The sequence below is a fragment of the Schistocerca piceifrons genome, chromosome 3, assembly GCF_021461385.2.
Source record: "Schistocerca piceifrons isolate TAMUIC-IGC-003096 chromosome 3, iqSchPice1.1, whole genome shotgun sequence".
In the NCBI taxonomy this organism is placed as follows: Eukaryota; Metazoa; Arthropoda; class Insecta; order Orthoptera; family Acrididae; genus Schistocerca; species Schistocerca piceifrons.
In genome coordinates, this window is record NC_060140.1 from 859,374,516 (window position 1) to 859,399,452 (window position 24,937).

General features: G+C 37.3%; 1 protein-coding gene across 11 annotated transcripts in view; it reads right to left on the reverse strand.

The window, feature by feature from the left end:
* LOC124787647 (broad-complex core protein) overlaps nt 1–24,937 on the reverse strand; it is a 223,696-nt gene that overhangs the window by 116,944 nt on the left and 81,815 nt on the right. Inside the window, exon 6 of one of the 11 annotated variants that reach the window (XM_047254440.1) lies at nt 1,388–1,709. The exons of 8 other annotated variants lie outside the window; for them this stretch is intronic. In XM_047254440.1, the coding sequence (XP_047110396.1) occupies nt 1,423–1,709 (287 nt within the window). In that variant the 3' untranslated portion in view covers nt 1,388–1,422. Of the gene's footprint in view, nt 1–1,000; nt 1,710–24,937 lie in introns of those variants that run through there. 2 more of the 11 variants (XM_047254441.1, XM_047254439.1) reach the window with 2 other exon arrangements.

Consider the following 24,937-nt stretch of genomic DNA (forward strand, 5'->3'; position numbering starts at 1 on the left):
GTTTACAAATTAGGCAAGCGCTCTGCTGTTTGTTTCTAAGAAATGTAATAACAAAAATCTTTAGTTATTACTTCCCCAGAGGACAACACATGAATTTATTACAATTGGACAAATAGATGAAATAAGGAAGAGTTTGTTGTAATTCATGACATGATCCACCCATACCCATAATGATGCTCCTTGTATTACGATTTCCAAGTAAATTCATACAACTTTTTATAAAATGTTTTGTCAATGACATAGCAGATTGTAAGTTTGAAAATGCCAAATATTTAAAGCAACAGTTTAACCTAACTGCAAAGATAAGTTAACAGCAACAAATCAAACATGTTCTTATTGTATTCGTAGTCAATGTGGACTGAGCCAAAAGTTAAAGTAAATTGCTCAGAAATGGTGGTAGTGCAGCGTGTATGGTTTTATACTTTCTGGGCCAGCTAGTGACTGACACACTTTGTCTCACAGCAGAACAAAGCACAGAATACTAGTGTAGTTGCCACATCCTACAACACAACTATAGTGAAAAAATTTAAAAACAGCACCGAAAAACTATAGCAACTGGGCTGCAAAAATATCGCAGATGTTACACCTCAATAAAAATAACAAAGTGATTGACAGTCGAGCACAGGAGGGGGTGATACTGTCAGCTCACGTGTGTCAGCACATAGAATACAGCTGCAGCAACAACTGGGTGCTTCAGTCCTGAATAAATTAACACTCCCTCCATTAACATACAGTATTGGGTTCGTTTAGCAAGGCAATAACAGTTTTATCATTTTCACAGAAACTACACAAACGACAAAAATGAGCCAATAAGCCTACTCCCTGACCAAGGCTGCAGGTGAGTATGGTAACTTTTCAAGTTAGCCTTCTCCCGAGAGATCTAGCTTTAAAAGCTTTTATATTCTACTCACAACAGAAAGCCATGATGATGATGGTGATGATGACATGCCCATAATAAAAAGGAGAATACACTTGCAAACAAACTGAAGAATTCAATATCTCAATCACATTTTGATTTATTTACGTACTGAGAGCACTGGTCTTCTCCAAAGATCAAAGTGATCCCATTTCGTGTTCACTACACTCAAGGCTGTACATTCTACACGTGCAAACCAATACATTTATGCACAATAAAAAATTGGTAATCAGAGTTAAAGCCATGAAGACCAATAAAGACTAACCAGTGCATCAATAAGACATTTTGCAATGAATGTTCTGGCATATATTAAAATGGACTATACATTCTCCACATTACATCCAATTCCAAATTATAACACTCAAGATCATGAATAAACAAAGCACCTCACTAAACGTTCTGCAAAATGTTTAATTCAGAACAGTATCGAAAGCTCAGACACGTGATAATCCAATTTTCTTCAGAAAGTACCTTCACCTTTTATCTCTCCCCACCCCTGTCGTACATCATGCGAGACAGGGTGTGTCCAGTTCCTTAGAGCGGCCGTGGTACTGGGACTTATGGCTCACAAGACTGTTGCGCGAACGGTAAGACCTGCCGCACACATCACACGTGAAGTTCTGGGGCACGTAGAAATGCGTGTCAGCCAGGTGCCGCTGGAGGGACCAGGTGCGTGTGAATGTGCGGCGGCACACCGGGCAGTGTGGGGAGCCAGGCTCGGTCGCGGGTGTGGGTGCGGCCCCAATCACTGGGTCAGCCGCCCTCCCTCCGTTCCGGCCCCTTCCTTGTAGCTCTGCAACCACACAGGCAAAGGAAGGGGCTCAGCACGGCAGAAAGGGGGCCTCCCAGTAGGTGACACACACACACACACACACACACACACACACACACACACACACACACACACAGATACTATATTTCTCAAATGTGAATTACGGAAGGAGTACATATAACCACTCGTCCTGTAACCGAAGCATAGAGTAGTCGAAATGAATGTACATGGATACACTGTCCCGTGTGTGTGTGTGTGTGTGTGTGTGTGTGTGTGTGTGTGTGTGTAGGACATTTCTTGAAAGGTCGGCAGCGTTTTCATCTAGCTTGTGTGTTCCTAGCAACCATTTGATGCCTCAACTGTATGGTGCATTACCTTTACTCTTTTCATTATTTGTATTCACCTCTGGACTTTCCAGCTACATGTCAAATACGAACAACAGATCAGTATGTTTTTCTGAATTGTTTGTAACTTAACAAACAGAGCCCACAGCATATATTTATTACACAATGCAACACAATAATAATTGCTTAAGAAATATAGTACTGAACTCAAATCATTTAAATTCACCCAAAATTTTGGTTAGGTTTTCAGACATCTATAATTATTTTTAGTTGCTCAGTATTCATTTTAATATTTGTGGCACCTTTTGTTAGAGTCCAGCGTTGGCTGCCAGCCATTTAGTTAAATAGTGCCACAGTTTAATCACAATCTGACTAAGAAACATTAAATTTTGAATTACATAAATATAATGTAATTACAATAATTAATGTAAATAATAATAATTATTATTATACAATATTAATTACAAATTTTCAGGTAGTTTTCAAGTTTTGTTACTGGTCTGCAGTGAAACGTCAACAAATGATTTTCTTCAAGAAATTGATAACCAGAAAACGATAAAATTCTGGATGAATCATATGATTGTTAACGCACCATTTAACACCTTGTTCCACATTCCTAGTGATCTACAATAAATTTAATCAATTCTTTATCATTGCATTACATGCCTCATACAGTTAAACACTGTATCAATGTTAACAATAAAAGGGTTCCATTAACAATATGTTCTGGCAATTTGTTTTGTATTCATCACTAAGCAGCTGAACAGTCTCAAAATAAATGTTTTAAGTGCTGTAAATTATCAAACTGTAACGGATATATGCAACACTTTATTTTTGTGCTAATATTTTTAAACTAAATAATTTACATAATGAGAGATCTTTACGTGTGACACAAAATCGAATTGTGATCAACTGATTAAAATCATCTTAAACTGGAACACAAAGAGCAATTGAGTATTATCAAATATAAAATGACACATTATCGGGACCAAAGGGAACTTTGTACACATGCACACAAACACACACACACAATGAAAAATGAACTGTGACAGTTGTCAACTAGCATCAACAGAAATGATCACAGGAACTGTGGTAGTCCCCACCTGGGGTTGTTCGGCTATCTGGTGCAAGTATTTCTATTTGCCACCACTTCGGAAACTCACATATCTTTGAGATGAAACGATTAGGACAACACAAGTACCACGTTCCTGAGTGAAGAAAATCTCCATGCTGGCTGGAAATCGAATCTGGTGCCCTCAGGTCTAGAAGCATTTAAGCAAACCACAACTTCAGGCGGCACCAGTGCTCACCATGCTTTACTAAACAACATCCTACTGGCAAAACATTCCTCCTTAACTCTGACCAACAAACTATCCTAGTTATTTATGCAGAACTTCAACTTTAACGTCGTATGAGAACTACGCCATTCTTCAAACTGACACTGGCTGTACAGTTCAGTTATAATAACAGATGATTCTATTTAGGATCAATATGTTATTATTGTAATCACTTATACTTGTTTCATAGTCAAGTATTCTTGCGTGAAATAGGCTAATATGAAACATTAAGTTAACACAGATATTAAATTTACTTTATGAAGGAAGGATTTCATTCTACCAAATCTTTAATGTATTTTTCTGGCAATTGCAATATAATTGATCTGCAATTCCTCTCCAGTTGCAATGGTTTGGTTTTTGTTTCACTCAATAACCTTACATTGTTCCATTCTCCTTGCATACAAGTAATGAGCACCTAAGATTATTACTCAAAACCAATCTTACAAATCTTACAAACTAAGATTCAAATGAAAAAGCATCAGAAAGTACATCTGGTCTCAGGAGAAGATTAGTTATTTGTGTGTGTCATGGCTCATAATTTCAACCTCTCACTACTTAATGGAATGTATTAATTTGTTTATAACTGAAATGTCTAGAATCAAAACTGGACAAGCCACAAAATTTATGAAAATGAGTTAAAGTTATCAATTTAAAGTAGAAGACTATCATTATCACGTGAAACCAGTGCAAAACTGCCCATGTCTTCATGTTAAGGTGCATCCATATGATGCCTTTTTTGTATTCAACTTTGCACGCGCACATAAATTTCAAACAGCGCAACTATGCATGCACATTTACGCATGCTTAATTTCCTGGAAATTAAGGCGGTGTTAAAGTGTATTCCTCCCCGTCTTCGGTTTTAAGCAGACGACACTTAGCTTGGGTCCATATGTGTAGGATTATATAGTGCATCGAAGGTATACTGTAAAGCAATTTATGTGCAGTAATGTCTGTTGACTCCAAAGGAAGTTTATAGATGATTACAGAGAAAAAAAAAAGTTGTGTGGAATGCCACTTATGAAGATTATTTGAATAAAAATTTGAGATGTGCTCCCCTGAGTGTTACATATTAGATAAAGTCTCCGATCTGTAAAGAATAAGGTACCATAAGTTAAGAAGTATGAAAACTGAGAAGAATAAGCCAAAAATTTATGAAAAGTTTATTTGGAAACTGTGGACAAATATTCATGCTATGCCAACTTAACAAGCACAACTGAGGAACTTGACAGCAGAATAAAACAAGTGATGGGGCATGTGTAGCTCGTCAACAAACTCCTGAAAATAGAAGTGCAGCACACAAATTAAGGAAAAAATACGAAGCTAAAAAACACAACCTCTGTTCTAGTGTATTCTGGCATCTATGAAATTTCCAAATTTCTCATGTTTGAGGACATTAATCTACATATCGTATTTCATGATTAGATACAAAACACATTCAAAGCAAATTAACCTTCACATAACTATTATGAAACTCCCTTAAGTATTTCTCAGTTTACAGAATAATCACTTTTTTTTTTATTTACTCGCGTAACATTGATTCATTACGCACGACAATTGCATGGATATGGAACAAGTCATAATTATACATGAGAATGTGAGGCGTAGCGTTGTATAACGATCCTGCCTTGGAGGCGGTTAAGTGAGAGATGTGTCTCAGAGCTGGATAGTGACAGATGGTGATGCGAGACTGGACGCACATGGACACGCACGTAGTTTATGTATCAGCCGATAGAGGACAATATTGGCTAGGGGGACTGTGATTATAGTTTTGATTGTGCCCACTAGAGTGCACTAAAGTAATAGAATGTTTTTCATAAACTGTTCTAGTATTTTCATAAAGTGTTATTATGTCTTTTTGTGTATGTAAAATGTTATGTGTTTTAGCAGTATGAATGATGCACGAGTGTGGTTTAAGGTTAATATGAAGATAATTGTTTAACGAGTTATGTAGTAGGATTTAGTGTGGGAACATTTGGAAGAAGTATGGATATGGATGAAGGGGATATTTATAGAACAGTTTTGTAAAGTAAGTTTATGGTAAAGGGAAAGTTAATTCAGGTATAAATAACAATAGTAAATAACTTTATGCATAAGCAAAACTTTAGCATATTAGATAATTACGTCGGTAAAAAGTGCAGTCGTGAGGTTTACTATTTTGCAATTGGTTATGGATGAAAAGTGCGGACTGACACGAGAGAATGTTGTTTTGCTATTAGCTGTTGAGTAAACTAACCAATGGTAAAGCAATATTCTTCGCGCACCTTTCTCTGCTGGTAGAGAAGACTTAAGAGTGTCCTAGAGAAGAGTGGGAGCCTAGCCATGAAACAGTTCAGACATGTGTAGTAGGAGTAGTTCCAATGGAAACGATAAGTTGCCCGATCTAGCGGAGTTTCATACATCAAAAGTATTGTAAAGTGATGGCATAATTATTCCGATGGACGTGCAGAAATTTCGGAATTTCTAAGTGAATTTTGTAACGAGAAAAGACATATTCCGCATAGCGTATTGAGCAGGTCGGTGGCTAAAAACTGTGACTGCATTTGGTACCACCAGACATAATATTTGGCGAGCATTATCAATCAAAAACAATCAGTATTTTTGTAGCTATTACGTTTTCGGGAAATGCAGCACCATAAACTTGCTAACGTGAGTGAAAGGGATTGTGAGTGACTATGTTACGACTAGCACGGGCTTGGCAGTGATACTTGTTCACCCAAGTTTCAGAATATATTAATTGAGGACAAAATTTCCAAACTTTCATTAGTGTGAAAACTTTCTCCCGAAACGTAGATTAGTGACTTAAATTGCAGCCTGGTTCACATCGAAGTACAGTAGGTTTCACTCGCCTTTCCTACAGATGATCTGCTGAGACAATGTTCACAGGTAGGTGCAGGTCCATCGTAAAGGGACGGAAGGAACCGCGCCGCCGCAAATGGTACTCATAGATGCTAATACAAGGTGTACAACTTTGCTTCTGCTGTTTTTTCCCCAACATTTGAGGCTTTAATGAAACAAATTGGTTACACATGTATCATTCAAAGTATTTTCCATCGCTGGCCACCACTTTCTCCCTTCTTTCAGGCTGTGTATGACTCCCGCGTTGAAAAAATTGTTCATCTTTTGAAGCGATCCATGAATTGATCCAATTTGTGACATCTTCATGAGATCGGAAGTGTTGGTCAGCCAGGCCATGCGCCATTGATCTAAACAGGTGACAGTCAGAGGGAGCAATGTCTGGAGAATACGGGGGGGTGGGGTAGGACTTCACATTTTAACGTTTCCAAGAACGTTTTAACATCTTTTGCAACGTGGGGTCGAGCATTGTCGTGCTGCAAAATCACTTTATCATGCCTCTCGTTGTATTGCGGCCATTTGTCTTTTAATGCACTGCTCAAACACATTAATTGCGTTCGATAACGAGCACCTGTGATTGTTTCACTTGGTTTTAACACCTCATAGTCCACAACACCGAGCTGGTCCCACCAAATGCAGAGCATGATATTGGAGCCGTGAATATTCGGTTTGGCCGTTGACGTAGAAGCATGGCTGGGGTATTCGCATGATTTTTTGTGTCTACGGTTATCGTAATGAACCCATTTTTCGTCCCCTGTCACAATGGGATACAGAAATCCCTTCCATTTTTGCCTCTGAAGCAACTGTTCACAAACACACGAATGCTGCTCAAAGTCTCTTGGTTTCAGCTCACACGGGACCCAAGCTCCTCCTTTCTGAATCATGCCCATAGCCTTGAGACGTTTTGAAAAGGCTTGCTGTGTCACTCCCACTAATCGTGCCAATTCTTCTTGAGTTTGACGCGAGTCTTCACTCAGCAGTGTCTCCAATTCCGCATCTTCGAAAACATTCTCACTTCCACCACTATGCCAGTCTACAATGTTAAAATCATCGTTCTTGAAGCGTTGAAACCACTCACGACACGTCCTCTCAATAACAGCATTGTTACCATATGTACTTGAGAGCATTTGATGAGACTCGGAAGCAAAGTTATATACCTTGTAGATACAAATTGTGATATTGTAAGGAACAAAATATGCTAGTAATTACAATCTTAGGCATTTCCTACGGTAAAAAGAGGTATAAAACAATCAAATAATAAATTACAATTATTCCACATTACAAATTTGATAGAAGTGAAATGCTTTGTTATGAAGTGAGGAATAAATAATTCAAATGAGTTGCCAATTACTAGCTAACAAAATTTTATTGCCAGCCTTCGCTGTGGTTTCCCAAGCAGAAAGTCTAAATCTCTTTGTAACCTCCACCTGAAATTTGCAGATAAAACATTGTTATCACGTCGTATTTCTGATACCTCTGTTGTTTATATACATCTTTACTTACAGTCACATTTTTTTTTGTCTCCTTTTCATCACAATACATGCTCCCAAACAAATAAGAGAATACATAGCAGATTGCTTGTGCGATGAGGCAACATGTGTACACGAGAACGCCAGTGCGTACACGTGTCCTTCCCGCATATATGCGTTCTTTCCACAAATTTTTGTGCATGCCCTTTTATTCCTGTGCATCTGCGATTGTGCATGACGAAAGAGACATCATGTGGATATACCTTTACAGAGCACTGAATTCTTGATCGTGCAACAGGATGGGTCAAGTCTTGCAGGGCAGTGAGTTCATAATCGAGCATGTCAAGAAATGAGCAACAATCTTCATGCTCAACATTTTTGTCTGGAATCTTGCGTTGTTAAGATTATGCAACAATGTGACCACATCAGTAGGCAATATTTCCATTTGAACATTGACAACACAAATGTTTCGCACTAATTCATGGACTTCTTACCCTGATGAATATGAACAGATGTTATCTAATCATGGAACTGTTTTCCATTTGAATGTGGCTTTTTGAGTTGAATGATTGGAAACCACAGGCTGGTGATATACTGAAGCCTCCCTCTCAATGGCATTTTCCATTAGCTAAGACCAAAGGAAATTTTATGAAGATAAAAATATTATGTCCATATAAAAGGTGAGGTATTTTACAAAAAGATATTGGAAAGCAGCAAAGTCAATATAAAAGAAGAAAATCACTGGCTCAAATGACACCTCACTCAGTGACCGAAGGCAATACTCTCCCTGTCTCTAAAACGGAAGACACAAACAGTGTCCTAAACATGGGAAGATCTTCAGTCATTGCAGTTTTATAAAACAGAAACATCAGACAGTGAAACAGACGGCAGTGGGAATAAGAATTCCAACATAGTCTCCGAGTCTGGGTCAATAGCTCTCATGAAATGCTGATATTGTAATCTAAATGAGAGAAAACTGAAAACTTGAAAAACAGTACTACTCAGTACAGTGTCTATCATAATAATGGTTTTACTAACGCACTTGATTATTTGCAAATCATTTTATTTTCATTGTGTTTCAGATCTGAGTGATCTACAAACTTTTAGTGAGAGAAATCCTACTTTGTTTTCTCCTCAGTATTCTGATATTCTTCTTGATATACTATTATTCAATTTACGTTGAAATGCCTTTTTTTTATTCCTATAAAGAAAAGTAATTACAATGTCACTTTATTGTCATCTAACTGCCTTTTCACAAGATTTGATAATTTAAAAAGAGTACAGTTTTATATAAAAAAGACTAAAATTACATGAAAAGTCATGAACTTGATGAATTACAAATATTCTCTCCATAAAAATATAGAAGTTATTTGCCTCAATGAACATCGCCTTACATCTGATAATATTAAAATTCTAAATAAAACTGAAAACTTCAAAGTAGCCAACAGCTTTTGTAGACGAGAGAAACCACATGGAGACTCTTGCATACTCACTCATTCTGATATAAAACATGAAATAAGAAATGATTTTAATCATTTGAATGAAGAGCATATATTTGAAAGCTCCTGTATTGAACTGAGGGACCTAACTATCAATTTAGAGTACCAGAGAAAGCTACAATTGAAGCTTTTCTGGAGAAATTTCATTGCCTGCTTGAAAATCTCGGTAATCAAAAAAGGATAAAGACTGTAATAGCTGCTGGCTTCAATATTACTACCACAGCTGAAAGCAATGATGTGTCCAAATTCACTAGCTTAATAAAAAAAATTTTGGGTTCCAAGTAAACTTCATCCAACACGCTAGAGCAAGTGTACAGTCAGCAACCTCTAGCGATAATACTTAACAAATTATGCATTGAAGATATTCATTGAACTACCAAATATTAACAAAGAAATTTCATGCAACCACAGCCACATGAAATCAACTTAAATGAAAAAAATTCAACTATATTTAGAGATTGGATGGCCTTCTAACAGCAATATTTGAAGTATTAGTAACTTTGACAAATTTTTAATTAGCTTTCTTGAAATATTTAATGAATTTTTTCCACTTAGAATAACATTTAACTAATAAATGGATAACTCAGGGTATAAAAATTTCTGATTTCAGGAAGAGGCACCTCCACAATGAAAGGAAGAGGCACCTCCACAATGAATTGAAAGATAATAAATATGACATTTTACTGAGTGTGTTAGACATTATAAAACTGTATTTAAAAAAGTTGTGAAGACAGCCAAACAACTGGCGAACAATAAATTCATTGTACAACATAAAAGTAAGACAAAGACAGTGTGATCCACTGTCAAATCAGAGTTAGTTATTAGAGTTAGTAGTAACAATAAGGGGTGTGGAAAATGTTATATTATCATAAAAGAAATAAAAACTCTGCTGGGTGGGATGGGATAGCCACTAAACTGATTACAGCAATGTGTGGCATAACAACACCTCCTCTAACTAAAATAATCATCCAATCTTTTGAACAGGGACGCTTTCCTGATGTGTTGTATGCCGAAGTCGGACGTCTGATTAAGAAAGCGTTGAGGGAAGACATGGCAACCTTAGCTTTATTTTTATTCTTCCAGTCCTGCTGAAAGTGTTCGAGACAGTAGCTGCTAGCCAGATCATAAATTTTATTGTAAAAAATAGTACTTTATTATTAGTAGTAATCAATTTGGATTTCAATGAGGACAAAACACTCTGTGTGCAGTGAATAACTTTACTGAAAAGCTACGCAAGGAGTAAAGTTGCAGGTTATCTACCATAATTTTACAAAAGCAGTAGACTCTGTGACCATGCCATGCTCATCTACAAATTAGTCAAATATAGGATTAAGGGCAATGTTCTGAATTGGCTCATGTCATACTTGCACAACAAAAAATAAAGGGTAACTATCTCATAAATATAAATTCCCCGTCAGTTCTGTTTGCAGACAATAATACTTCTGTTTTAATTGAAGATAGTAATGCAGAAAAAATTCCGAGCTCCATCGTATGCACACTGGATACATTAGAAAACTGGTTCCAGTTAAAATGGGTTGCAACTGAACATTGCAAAAATCCATATGGTACATTTAAAATTTAAATATTCGAAATGTGTGGACCTTAAAATATAACATAACAATTAAGTTATGGAAGAAGATGACACAATCAAATTTCAAGGATTAAATGTGGACAAGAACTTAAGCTGGAATACACATACTGACTTTCTATCAAATAAATTAAGGAGTTTTGCATTTGCAATGCAAATATTAGCAAATTCTACTGACTTGAGTACACAAGCAATGGCATATCTCAGTTGCTTTGAATCTGTCATTATATCGGGTATAATTTTCTGGGGAAGTTCAAATAGTTTATCTCAAATATTGAAACTGCAGAAGAAAATAATCAGATACACGTGTGCTGCACAGCAAACACAATCTTGTGCCTGTTACTTTGGAAACTGCAAATATCAGTTGTTCCCTCCATATACATTTATGAAATTATAATCTTCCGACACAGAAGAAAAATTACTTGAGGACAATAATTTTCATCACACATATATCATGAGAAATAATTTATTCCTCCTAGGCACCAATTGGAATTATATACATAGACTCCACAGAACATGGGGATGACAATATATAACAAGTTAATGGGCAAATACATATTTAATATGATACCAGAGATTCTAAAAACAAGGGAACAGCAGATTCTGTGGGAGGAATGCTACTATTCTGTATAAGAATCCATTGAGGATATTTGAGGAAGGGTTTATTAAGTTCAGATTTTTTATTGTATGTATATGTAACAAAATTTTATTATTATTATTATGCTTTTTGTTAACAGTAGCTGTTCTATGTTTATGGTGAAATTTCACCACATTGTAAGACTAATAAAACACAATTTTAAAAAATTGCCACAAAAATGGCCAAATCAAAACTCAAGTTAACAAAAGACGGGGTCATTGTGAATCAGTTTCACACAGAACTTAACTCTTCAATGACTGGGTTGGTTTTGATACTAGACACCTCAACTGTAGCACACTGGCTCAGTGAAAAATATGGCAACATGTTGACCATTTAGAGGATTATTTTTTACATAAATCTTTAGCTTCTTTTCATTCAAAGGAGTGAACTAGATAAGCTACATGCAACCACCTCACACATAAGTGTGAGTCTAGTTGATGTTTTTCTGTGACATGATCAACCCTTGTTGAACAAAGTCATCAAGGCTAATTAACCAGGAAATGATCGAGTTAGTGCTAACTTCAGGTGGAGCTTACATCACTCTGCAGGTGCAGTTTTTTTATAGGTGGGGATATGCAAGAAATGGCCTACACCTTACTACAGGAGGGGGAAAAATTGCTGATCTTTCTTTATTTTTGTGGTCAAGAGTCTTGTCAGATTCACCAATAGTAAAATTAATTTGATTTCAAGTGCAAGGTGAGCCCTTTCTAAGCTAAATACATCATCCAGGCACACTGTTTTAAGACAGATGAAGTTAAATGGAGTCTCATGAAAAACATTTGTGTGATTATGCTTACAGTAATGCAACTAAAATATAACGTTAATGAACTCTTGGTCTGTTTAGTAATCGAGGAATCCAAAAGAATGTTAACATGTTGTTGCTGTCAGAGCATCATGTAAATATAGATCAAAAAATGGAAAATCCAAGCTGGAAGTTAACAATATTGTGAAGTGTGGTTTCAGTTGTCACTGCAGTTGTGTGTGTGTGTGTGTGTGTGTGTGTGTGGGGGGGGGGGGGGGGGTGTTTGTCTAGTTTTGACGATGACCTTACTGGCTGAAATCTTTATTTGTTACAGTCTTTTTGTTGTTGTGCCTATCTGCGACTCAGCATCTCTGCTATAAGGTAAGTAGCAACTTTTATAATATTGTTACATGTACACATAGAAATTCATAAAGGAGCAGAAGATAGTGTCCTATTTCTGCGGCAAAATAGGGAGAAAGGAGGAGTTGTTGGGTATGTTAAAAGCAACACCACGTTCAAATCTACAGAAACCAGTAGTTTTTGGTTAGATCAGCAACTGGAAACATGTACTTGTGAATTGCTGTTACCTAAACACTCATTTATAATTATTATTTTCAAATGTTTGTTGAAACATCTGTGCCTTTATTATGTCACCCGGATGACAAAAGAAAGCTTATGCTAATCTGTGGAGATTTTAATATTAATTTTCAGTAAGAATTGAATAAAAGAAATTATTTGGAACTGTTACTTAAAACTTAATAACCTGAGCCCTCCTGCTGTTCCTACAACAATTGCACAGGATAGCAGAATGCTAATAAGACGATTAATATGTACGAGTAATTCTAGTAATCATGGATGACTAGAATGTTGTAATAGGGAGTAGGAATAACTGTTCTTTTCAACAATTTTCATCAGTGATAGTGAATACACTGTTCAAAAATCACAACAGGAGGACGTTTACTTGGGAAAGGCCTGGAGACACGCGAAGATTTCAGCTGGATTAAATCATAGCCACAAAGTGAGACCAAAATCAGATAATGAATTTAAGGCCTGCCCAGGTGCAGATGCAGACTTTGATCACAATTTAGTAATGATTAAGAGCAAACTGAAGTTTATGAGAGTTGTTCAAAAGAATCAGTAAGAAAGAAAGTGAGATACTGAAGTACTGAGAAATGTGAAATTAAAAGCAAGGGTCTAACATTAAAGAGTGCAATGGTAATTCCACTATTGATATAGAAGACGTAGGGGATCCAGTATTAGTGTCAGAATTTAAAAGAGCTCTGAAAAGATTTGAGATCAAATAAGGCAGAAGGGACCAATAACACTCCATTTCTAAACTCATTGGAGGAAAGGGCAACCAAAAGACTATTTACACTGGTGTGTAAAAGCTATGAGACTGGCAACGTATCATCAAAATTTCGGAGAAATTTCATCCATACTATCCCGAAGACAGCATGTGCAAATAAGTGAGAGACCTACTGCACAAACAGCTGAACAGCTCATGCATCCAAGTTGCTAACAAGAATAATATACAGAAGAATGGAAAGGAAAATTGAGTACCTGTTAGATGACTATGTTCGGCATTTAGCAAAATTAGACAACATACACACAAGCACACATTCATGCAAATGCAACTAACACACATGACTACTGTCTGTGTGGTAATGTGTATGGGTTGTGTTTGCGTGAGTGAGTGGTTGTGTGTATGTTGTCCAATTTTCAAAAATATATTGTTGACTGAAAGCTAATTGCGTGACAGTCTTTTTGTTATGCTTTTCTGCGACTCAGTGTCTATGCTTTATGGTGAGTAGCAACTATCCTTTTCATTATATTGTTAGTATATTACAGAAACTTAGTATTGGTTTTTGCAGATGTCAGTGTCTTCTACATAGAAGCATAATGCCATGGTACGTCAAGAGATGTATTATTGTATATGATTACTGTAAACACAGGTCGACAATTAACAGTACCCGAATCACATACGTACTTGTTGAACTCTGCAATTCAGCATCTCCGCTATATCATGTGTAGCAAGTGTCCTTTCCCTAATACCGTAATTACTCCATCCTGGATTTTCCATTGTTTAAAAATATAACCAAGGTATATTAAGGGAATTATATATAATACATTTGAATAAAAAAAAAAGACAAACAGTTCCAATATATAAAAGGAAAGACCCAATTTTAACATTTTATAAGAGATGATACAGAATCAAAATAGTGTGTTTTTTTGCAAGTTGATAATTCAATAAATCTTTTGAATTTAGGTGGGAATGATTATATACTTCAAAGTCTTCTAGGAGGTTCATTTTGTAGTTCTTGTCAACTAAGTAAGTAAACTGAAAATTCCTTTATAGGTGTTCCCGTTAGCCACTATGTCAAGTGTCAACTTCGTGGGATTATTATCTACACTGCGCTGTGTGTACACGTATCGATGTGGCCGCCCTAGTAGACCTTCTGGGTTCTGCACAGAAAAGAAATCTCAATTCAAGGCTGATTTTTGTGTCTTAATGGGCCACACAAAAAACATTAGTGGGCCGCCTGTGATCAGCAGGCCGCTATTTGCCCACCCCTGGCCTATGTCCATCTGGATGTTCATTAGAGTACCAAGTAAAAAATAGGAAGTAAATCGGTCAAAAACTATGATGTTTTTGGCAACAGCATTTACTCTTTATAAATTATATTTATTACAAAATATATATAGCACATGTCGATCCAAATGTTCATTAGATGAACGAATAACAATTAGAAATAAATCGGTCAAGTACTTTTCGAGATTTTCGGTAATAATGTTCTCGTTTTTTAGATTAAATACATATTTACATATTATAAGACAGCACTCCAATTGATATGCAAAACTGTACGTATTTGAAGCAAACTTTGTGTCAAAATTTCAAAGCAACTGGTGAAGAACTTCTGCAGATTTCATGTTCTGAACAAACAAATATAGATGATACTCTAATGAACATCTGCATGGGCACTGGCTATGTATTTTCTTAATATATAAGTTATACATAAAGCTGAAAAATTGCCAAAACTCTAAAAAAATATATATTGTTAGCAAAAAGCTCAGAAAGTTCTTCACCAATTTACTTCAAAATTTTTACACGACAGTCTCATAAACATTCATATGGACATAGGATATATATTTCATTAACCAACAACATTAAATTGATTGTGAGAAATAATATGCTGTGCATTGTTGTGTTACGAATATGTGCGGTTTTGTTTTGTTTTCTCCCTCGCAGTCGATTTTCACAGAAAACAGTTAAGTCGTATTTACAGCTTATCGGCTTACAATTAGAATACTACCATGGAATCTGAATATGCAATGACAATAAACAAGACTCAGTATCAGAGAGAGAGGGAGGAATAGATGGACAGAGAAAGGGTGCAGGGGTGGGGGTAAGGGTGGGAGGAAATGGACAAAGAGATTGGGAAGGAGGAGATGGACAGAGAGAGGGGAAGAAGGGGATGGACAACAGTGGGCGAGAGGATGAGGAGATGGAAAAAGAAAGGGTGGAAAAAGAAAAGGGGGGGGGGGGGGGAGGAGGAAGGGAAGGAGATCTGGGTGTATGTCCAATTCCCATGCGTATTTAGCAATTGCAAAGCATCACACACACTTAATTATGCAGTTGACAGTTGCTGGTAACTAGTTTTCATCTTACTGAACTAAAAGAATGTGGAGTGTCACATTAAGAGACCCAGGGAATGCACAGAACAGAACAGCATCTTGAAAGTGGAGAGTAATTGCTACAGGCACGTATTATCTGATCCGGTCTTGTTACCAACAAAAGTCATGGTGTAGTGATATGCACATATACAGATGAGGGTAGTACCGTGTACGCAAGGTATAAGAGGGCAGTGCACTGGTGGAGCCGTCATTTGTACTCAGTGAACACGTGAAAAGGTTTCTGACATGATTACAGTTGCACGACAGGAATTAACAGACTTTGAATGCGGAATGGTAGGCAGAGCTACATGCACATGACATTCAATTTTGGAAATCGTTTGGAAATTCAATATGCCGAGATTCAGTGTCAAGAGTGTGCCAAGAATGCCAAATTTCAGGCATTACCTCTCATTATGGACAATTCAGTGGCCAACAGCCATCACTTAAAGACTGAGAGCAGTGGTGTTTGCAGAGAGTTGTCAGTGCTAACAGACAAGCGACTCTGTGTGAAATAACTGCAGAAATCAATGTGGGACGTGCGACGAATATATCCGTTGGGACAGTGTGGCGAAACCTGGCATCAACGAGCTACGGCAGAAAATGAAAAACGCAAGTACCTTTCTTAACAGCACGACATCGCCTGCAGCGCCTCTCCTTGGCTCGTGACCGTATCGCTTGGACCTAGACAACTGTAAAACTGTGGCCTGGTCAGAAGAGTCCCAATTTCAGTTGGTAAGAACTGATGGTAGGATTAGAGTACAGCATCTTCTGCATTTAGAATAACAGCGCATTTTAGAGATGAAAATATAAAAAAAGCTCACTTACTTTTCTTATTTCCACCCCTCAATGAATTAGAGCATCATATTCTAATGTAACTCTTCAACAAGTAAACAACCTTTTTGCACAGAAACATGAAATAAAGACGATTTGTGGCACTCACTAGAATTTATTGTAGCCAGCTACTTAAACAGTCACGTATACCGACAACAGCCCCAAAGCACATTTACTCCTTAATGAGGTTAGTTGCCAGCAATTACTCACAGTTCTAAAACAATGGTAGCATTAAATATAATAGCAGAAAGAAAAATCACTTGCACTGTCCACCTCTAAGCCCTAGTGTGCCACAGAAGGGAGTGAAATATCCACCCATAAAAACTGTTGACCACATAACCAATGATGTGGGAAAGCTAATAGGTAACAAAATTAACTTCAAACACACGATGTGCTTGACAAGAACTCCACGGAACATGTAAATGTGTAGGGAAGAGAGGAAAGTTATGAACCAGGAATTTGTATCTTTCCTCTCCCTCCACTTTTTGGCACATCTCTATCACCACCAATGGGTACAATTTATTTCTTTACATTGGGACAAGAACAACAACAATAAGTAAAAAGTGGTAGGCTAAGGTCCTATGCTATGAATAATAATTATAGATTTTAAATGTTTGTCTCAACAGGAGTGATGGTGGTGGAAAGGGATTATTTACAAAGGAGTGCCAGAATATAAAAAATCTAGAAAAAACTAGTGAGAATGTAAGAGTTATTCTTTATTCCTTTACAGTGTCTGATACTGAGACAAAGTCAGTTCGAGACCGGTACAAAACTTCTCCAAGTTATGCGGAGAACCAACTATACCTGAATACAGGCAATTGTTACGATGGGGACACCACTCCCAAAGATGTTTCAAAGCTACTGCCAGGCATGCGGTGTTTCACAACAAATCACAAAGATAACTGCAGTTACTTGCTGGGTTACCGCACCTTTCAACAGGCACAACAAATAGTCGATGCCACCGCTGGTTGCAGTTACAACCACTCTGTGCTCTGGTCTAGCAGCCACAGGGTACCGCACAGTGTGTCAGAAAGGATGGCCGATCCAGCTGTGGTCCAGCCACCAGATAGCCGCAACACTGCACCTGTGCACGATGCCCTGTGCTGGCGTCCACATAGTGCCACTGCCGCTGGGCTGGAGTATGGCAGCATAATATACTGACGTTGCATTGCTCAATCTCTTCTACCGGCTACCTACTGTCTCAGCGTATCAAGTTACTCACACTGTTACTTTGTCTGTTTTCCTCTTTGGAATTGTTTGTTACATATTTGAAAGTTTGTATCGTACTTCTGCCATGATATATGCCAGCTGCCCACTGTGCTGTACTTTTATGTATGTTGTGTGTCACAACAACAATATTTGCGGAAGCATGGGCAATGGAAACGTGGTCATTTTAGTGTAAGAACTGTTTCTGATTTGGACAATTTCCAAAACTACTTGGTTAATTGCACTGTACTGTAATTTTATGATCTTGGTGAATATCCTACAAGGCAAAAGGCAGAAAGTGTTTTACATGACAAGATTGCTTTCACAGGGGCTGCCATACGAATGGAAGAATTCTAAAATTTCTGGGCCTTAGATACAGGAAATGCAACAATGGAAAAATAATTTGATAGAGAAATCTGATACTGTAACAGCTAGGGTTTATTTTGATTCAAAGGCAACAACTGGATGAAAGTACTGATTGGCACGGGAAACAGACAATGCCCGTCATACAGGATCATCTGAATATGGCTTTATCAAAAGTGCAAAGTAAATATTTATAGCCCTCAAACACAGTAATTATCCACAAAGAATGAATAGTGATGTATTTAAACAGTAAGAGGGTTGTGTGATTCTCATTTGAGAAGAAAGGGGAAAATTCCTGATAAAGTACAAAGAAGGAAGAAATTGTGCACGAGAAAGTATTTAAATTTTAGGCTGCTGTACAAAAATCAGGTGGCACAAGCACCTTTATAATCAACAGGAAACTGACAGCTCAGCAGCAGGCATGGGCCATGAGGTTGAGAGGCTATTCCTTTACCACATTCATAATTAATGTGGATTTTAAGTACGGGTTTTATTTCCACATACTTCATGGCAGTTGATGTTTTATTGTCAGACGCTCTATTGCCATATGAAGTATTTTCAATTAATGACTCCAGATATCGAATTTTTACTGTTGAAGATACAATACTGGTTACCTATGTGCATTAGTGGCCTCTACTGGCCTCAGTTACTCATATAAATAAGAACGTACCCAGGCAGTAATCAGCACTTACTATGTACCTAGATGTACAGATTTTGACGTTGATACCTACATCACAATATTTTTATGGTATGTATGGCTATTAAACATGTTAATATTTTTGTTGTCTTATGTATCACTAGGCCTGTACACATTTTACTTCAACTAACTGAACTTGGTTGGTTACACTACTGTATTTTTATTTTTAACAGATCTGAAGATGGTAATGATCAAAACTGGTAATTATGAAATGTACAACTTTTGTGATCAAAGTGGACCAAGTTTAGAAATAAAACAGAATGAAATGTGCAAAATTTTCTTGAAGGAACAATTGGTGATGTCACAGTGAAAAACTGTGATTTAAGTGGATATGCCACACTGAAAATCAACAAGAAAATTACTTCCTGACGGAAGGGTTTCGAGAAACGTTCTTTGAAAGAAAGATAATGAGCTTTTAGAACAAGACAATTAAACTGCAATAAATTGCATTAAATGTTATGTTTCCCGTTCCTTCCCCTAACTACCGGGCATACACTGCCTGCGCTGATACTTTTGTTGGTGTTACATGTGGGCAGCTAACTTGCAAAACACAGGAAGGCTTAAATGTTCTCATAATCAAAACCAAAATAGCTTTATAATTTATCAGATTAGCAGAAATAATGTATTTGGCTGTAATACACCTTACAAAACATATAAGGCTAAATATGTCTTCAAGGGTTTGTTGCCACATGAAGTTGTGCAAATTCCACAATATCTCCTCGGAGCAACTGTACCACATCTTCAAGTGGTTGAACCTTGCTGGTGGCTAGCTATGTCAGTCATACCCGGACACTAGCAAGGTTCAACCATCTAAAGATGTCAAAGAGTTGCTCCAGTGAAATGTTGTGGAATTTGCACATCATCATCTGGCAGCAAACCTGTGAAGACTATTCACAACATATCTGCCGGGAAAACTTGAAGAGTCACATATAAGTCTACATTAATGCGGAGAAGCTGCTGGTTAACTAAAGTAGTTTTGAAGCGTTTTCTTGGTGTACGGTTTCTCAGCCATAATAAAGTGTTTAAAATAAGTCATTGTCCACCTCTGATTCCAAAATCATTATTACAATGTGCTATCTGCTGATTTAGGGTATCATGCCATTTTCAAGTGAGTGCCATGTAATGCATTGACAACACATGTGCCAGCCACTGTCTCATGGCATAGTTTGCTGGATTAAGCTCGACACGCGCGAGTGGAAGACTGCCAACTTGTGGTGATTGAGGTGTGCAGGGAAAACAAGAGTGGCGGGAGCATGTAGGAAAAGGTGGAGGAGTTGTCTTCTATACTTACCCCTCCAGCTGCCAATTTCACTGCTCTTTAGTATAACCATATAATCCTACACAACATCGACGGGAAATCCAACTTTCAACTTTCAAATATCCAATGATGCATTCAATAGTAGTGTATGGACTATTCCAACAGCAATCATGTGAGACAGAAGAATATGCTGGTGTATTAATGTGTGCTAAAAAACTTCATATAGGTAACACCATAAAAAAATTGAACAGGATATATTTATGACTTTTGCAAGAGACACATTAGCATTATGATACAGAAGAAGTAAAATGATATGATAATTTTGGAACTGTGTGCTGGTTGGTTCAGCTCATCCAGTGAGCATATGGCTTTGAGAGTAAGTAGGAAGTTACCACCAGACTTTAAGATGAAAATGGTTGAATTCAGAGAGAGTGACTTCTGACTATGGGCTTACTAAGTTGTTGGTACCTGAAACATTTGAACATCACTTTGGAAAGGAGAACTACAACCAAATAAATTTTGATTAGCATATGAGAATTTGTTAAACATGACAGTGCACCTTAAAAAAGCTATTTTCTTGTCAAAAGATAATTAATGTCATTACTAAGGAGCAGAAAAAAAGCATATATTTCTGGAAAAATTCACATCTACTTTTGTCAAAATTAACACCTAATTTTTGTTTGTTTATAAATATTTCTATATAAAAATTAAAAGTTTGTCAAGCTACATGCTTGAAAGTGAAGTCTTAGTGCTTTGAAACTGGCTGTTAAAATACAATGGCGAGTGGGGAGCATTTTGACTGGAATGTTTGCTTTTGCAAAAATTTCAAGTTTCTTTTACTGAAATGATCTTTGCTTGTTTTCTTCTTCTTATTTTATTTAAACTTTCAACAAACTGTTGTTTCAGTTAAGAAGCAGCAGCATTTTCCCACTGGTGAACCTAATACTCCTCCGATTTCAGATGTTACTCGACTTTTTGTTTTCCCACCCAATTCAATAATTATAAAATCAGCAGAGTATCAATTTCAATCTTTTGTTGGTATTCATAGCCTTGCGGCCCATACTTGACAACAGTGGACATAGAACCAACAAGGCACTTAGTGTAGAACTATAACTGAAACTGGCTATTATGAAATATTGTTGATCTTCGAACCTCTACTTTCCATTGTTCAAAAATAACTTTACATGCATGTTAGGGGAAGAATGTAGGAGCAGTCAAAACACATTGACTGGCTTTGTTTTCCTATCTCTACAGTGCAGCGTCGGGACACTACAAAGTGGCAGTCCGCTGCAAGCATAAACAAACTAAAATTACAGCCACTAGATGGGAGAAGAGTGGTGTGGGGAAACAAGCCCCACCTTCCTCTCACAGGGCAGCCAGCCAACCTGTGTCCTATGTCTCTGTGAAAGCAGAACTGACATGTTCACAGGCATAGCTGGGAATGTGAACCAAAAAGTTAACTTCACTAATCGTTAATCCGTCATTAAAAAAGTTACCTTCATTGAATATTAAAAGTGTTTCTTTGTATTAGATTTATTAGAAGTTAAAACTAACTGTTAACCCATAAACTTTATGTTGCAGATGTTGTGAGACGAGCAAGCGAAATAAATGTATTTCCGGTGCTCAAATAAAAATGTTTTGGTTGCGGAAGTTCAACTAGGACATCAAAGATAAATACAACAGTTTAATAATTTAGTTTTGTAATTCTGACACAAGGTGCATATTTTCCTTCACGAAAATCAAAATGTTAAAGTTTCCAACTGAGAGCAAGGCTCAATTAGCACATTTTTTTGCCCACAGTAAAAAGTTGTTCCACAGCTGCACTCAAGGGTATAGGGGTACTGCATTTAATAAATAACTTTACTAACACCTGTTCTACAAGAAATAATAAATCAATGAACGAGTCTTTTGCTTTCATGTCCTGTCACGTTTTTACTTGACTCTGGGCTTTGCTTTTTTAAGCATGTCAGCTAAGATAATTTTTTTGCTATCCTATTAGAATTCTGATAATTTTATTTTTGTGATTTAGGACAGAAAACTATGGTGGTACATACAGGGTGGTCCATCTCAAGTTTCAGAGTAGATTATCTCGAAAACTATACATCGGGTAAAAATAGTGATAAAGACAAGTTCATATGCTCAAAGGGGAACATCAAATGATACTATACGTGACCCCCAGCCCCTGCCCCCTTCGGTGGGGCGGGGCAACTTTTAAATCTTAAATGGAAACCCCCATTTTTCATTGCAGATTCAGATTCTCCATAAAAAAGTAATCAAGTTTTGTCTGAAACATCTGTTTAAACCATTGACAGATGGCACTGAAATCGAGAAAAATTAAAATTGGGGAAGAACTCCAATTTATTTAGAATGATCCAAGACGGACGTATCAATTCGATACAAATGTGCACCAATGCTTTCATTACACCAAATTAAGCTGTTTATTTTACAAAATGTGTCCTACCCGCCACAGTTTTTGATGGAGGGAGGTGGAATGGTATTAAAATCTCATTAGGGAACTCTTCACCATTGCATTACTCACCCAACTGCAGCGCTACCGTGGCGAAACTGCAAACTATGGCTCAGTATAAAGGTCGGTGCAATGCGATCAGATGTCATTTCACTTTCTGATTGTGAACCACGAACATCAACTGACGACAGTAAACTATTCTTTAGCGAAACATGGCTCACTATCCTCCTACAGAGATTGTTGATACGACGTTAATTTCAGGTGAATGCCATAACAATTACGCTGCAGCTGCGCAATTGTATGCGGATCGTTTCCCAAACAGATGACATCCAAGCGAAAACATTATTCGAAATTGCATTCAAACTAGGCAACCAACGTGGTTCCAACAGGACAGAGCAGCTCTCCATTACGCTAAAAATGTGCAGAACATTTTAAATTTACGGTACCCTGGTCGGTGGATAGGACGCGGCAGACCAATTCAGTGGCCTCCACGTTCACAAGACCTATCATCTCCTGATTTTTTTCTTGTGGGTTTATTTAAAAAATATTGTTTATGAAAGACAGCCACAACCCAAAAAGATATGGAGCAATGCATTCGAAGAGAGTGTGCAGCCATACCACGGGATGTGCTGCTCAAAACTGTGGACAACTTTCACAGATGATTGACTTTAACCGTACATTTTGTACAAAAATTGCTAAATTTGGCCTAATGAAGAATTGGTGCACATTTTTTATCGATTTGATGTGTCTTTCTCGGGTAATTCTAAATAAATCAAAGTTCTTCCCCAATTTTACTTTTATCTCGATTTCAGCGCCATCTGTCAAAGGTTTACAACAATGTTTCAGACAAAACTTGATTACTTTTTTTTTTATGGAGAATCCGAATCTGCAATAACAATGGGTGTTTCCATTCAAGATTTAAAAGTTGCCTCACACTCCACCCAAGTGGGCAGGGGCTGGACGTCACGTGTAGTATCATTTGATGTTCCCCTTTGAGCTTATGAACTTGTCTTACCCACTATTTTTACCTGATGTATAGTTTTCGAGATAATCTCATCTAAAACTTCAGATGGACCACCCTGTATATCACCATGGCACCTTTGTGAGGTATTAAAATTATGATGGCAAATGGGTTTCCCACTTCCCTTTGGTGAGCTGTTATGTGTTATCATTAGATGAAAAAAATAATAAACAGTGTTTTCTGTTACTATTTTGTGTTTTCTTTTACTTTATTTAAAAAATAATTGTTACCAATATTAAAGTTTACTTACCACAATGTGAAAACAATCCTTGAAACTTTATCATGCAATAAAAGTATGGCTGATACAAGTCACAATGCTGTATTATGGCACACGTGAAGCAACGTGTTCTGACAACAGTAGCGATCGCGATCGCACGACAAACAGAAACTGATTGTTGTAGCAGTTTTCATACATATGACGTAGTGTACTACCACTCGATATCAGGCATAGACAGAGGTAGTAACACGTATTCCCAAAACCTTTGAGATACCCATAAGTTTGGGGTAAGTATCCTTCCCAAGGACCACAAACGAAAGACTAATTTTGCGGTTAGTATACTTCCCATGCCTGTACCAGAAACTACTTTGATGATAACCATACTTCCCAATAACCATTAAACCAGCATTGTTTGGTGGAATATAAATTTCCCACAGCCTTGAAAGCTAAATTTCACAACAAACAAAAACAACAGCTGGTGCAGCAGACTGTCACTAGATGCCAGGAGTGTACAGAACTGGTAGCACATATTCTCTTAAACACTGTAAAGAAATACGTTTAGTGGGAAATATATCCCCCACGGCCTGCGAAGAAGTCAACAGGTGTGTTAGTACTATGCTCCTCTTTAGACGTAGTGACACGCACAAAAAAAATCTTCCTCTTTTTCTTTGTTGTTGTTGCTTCCGCCACTGAGCTTAAAGTATCCCGTCCTTTGAACGTTTGATGGCTTCAGGTCTCAGAGCCTCTTCTACAACTTTTTCCACTTGTTTTCTTGCAACCTGCACTCGACCATTGTGCCACCGATTTTCATTAATTGTAGAGCTAGAATCTAATTCCATGATTTAGTTTCCACAGTCAATCCACTAACAAATCGTAGTATTAGTTGACCACAATATCACTGCATCTAAGAGAGGGGTGTTTTAATCAGCTTACCGTGAGTTATGCACTTAATCAGCACTCATAGTATATGCACAACTAACCTGAAAGCACTGACAGTGCCATGGGTTTTCTGCAGTCATCACTGCAATTGTTTACTGTAACATGCTTC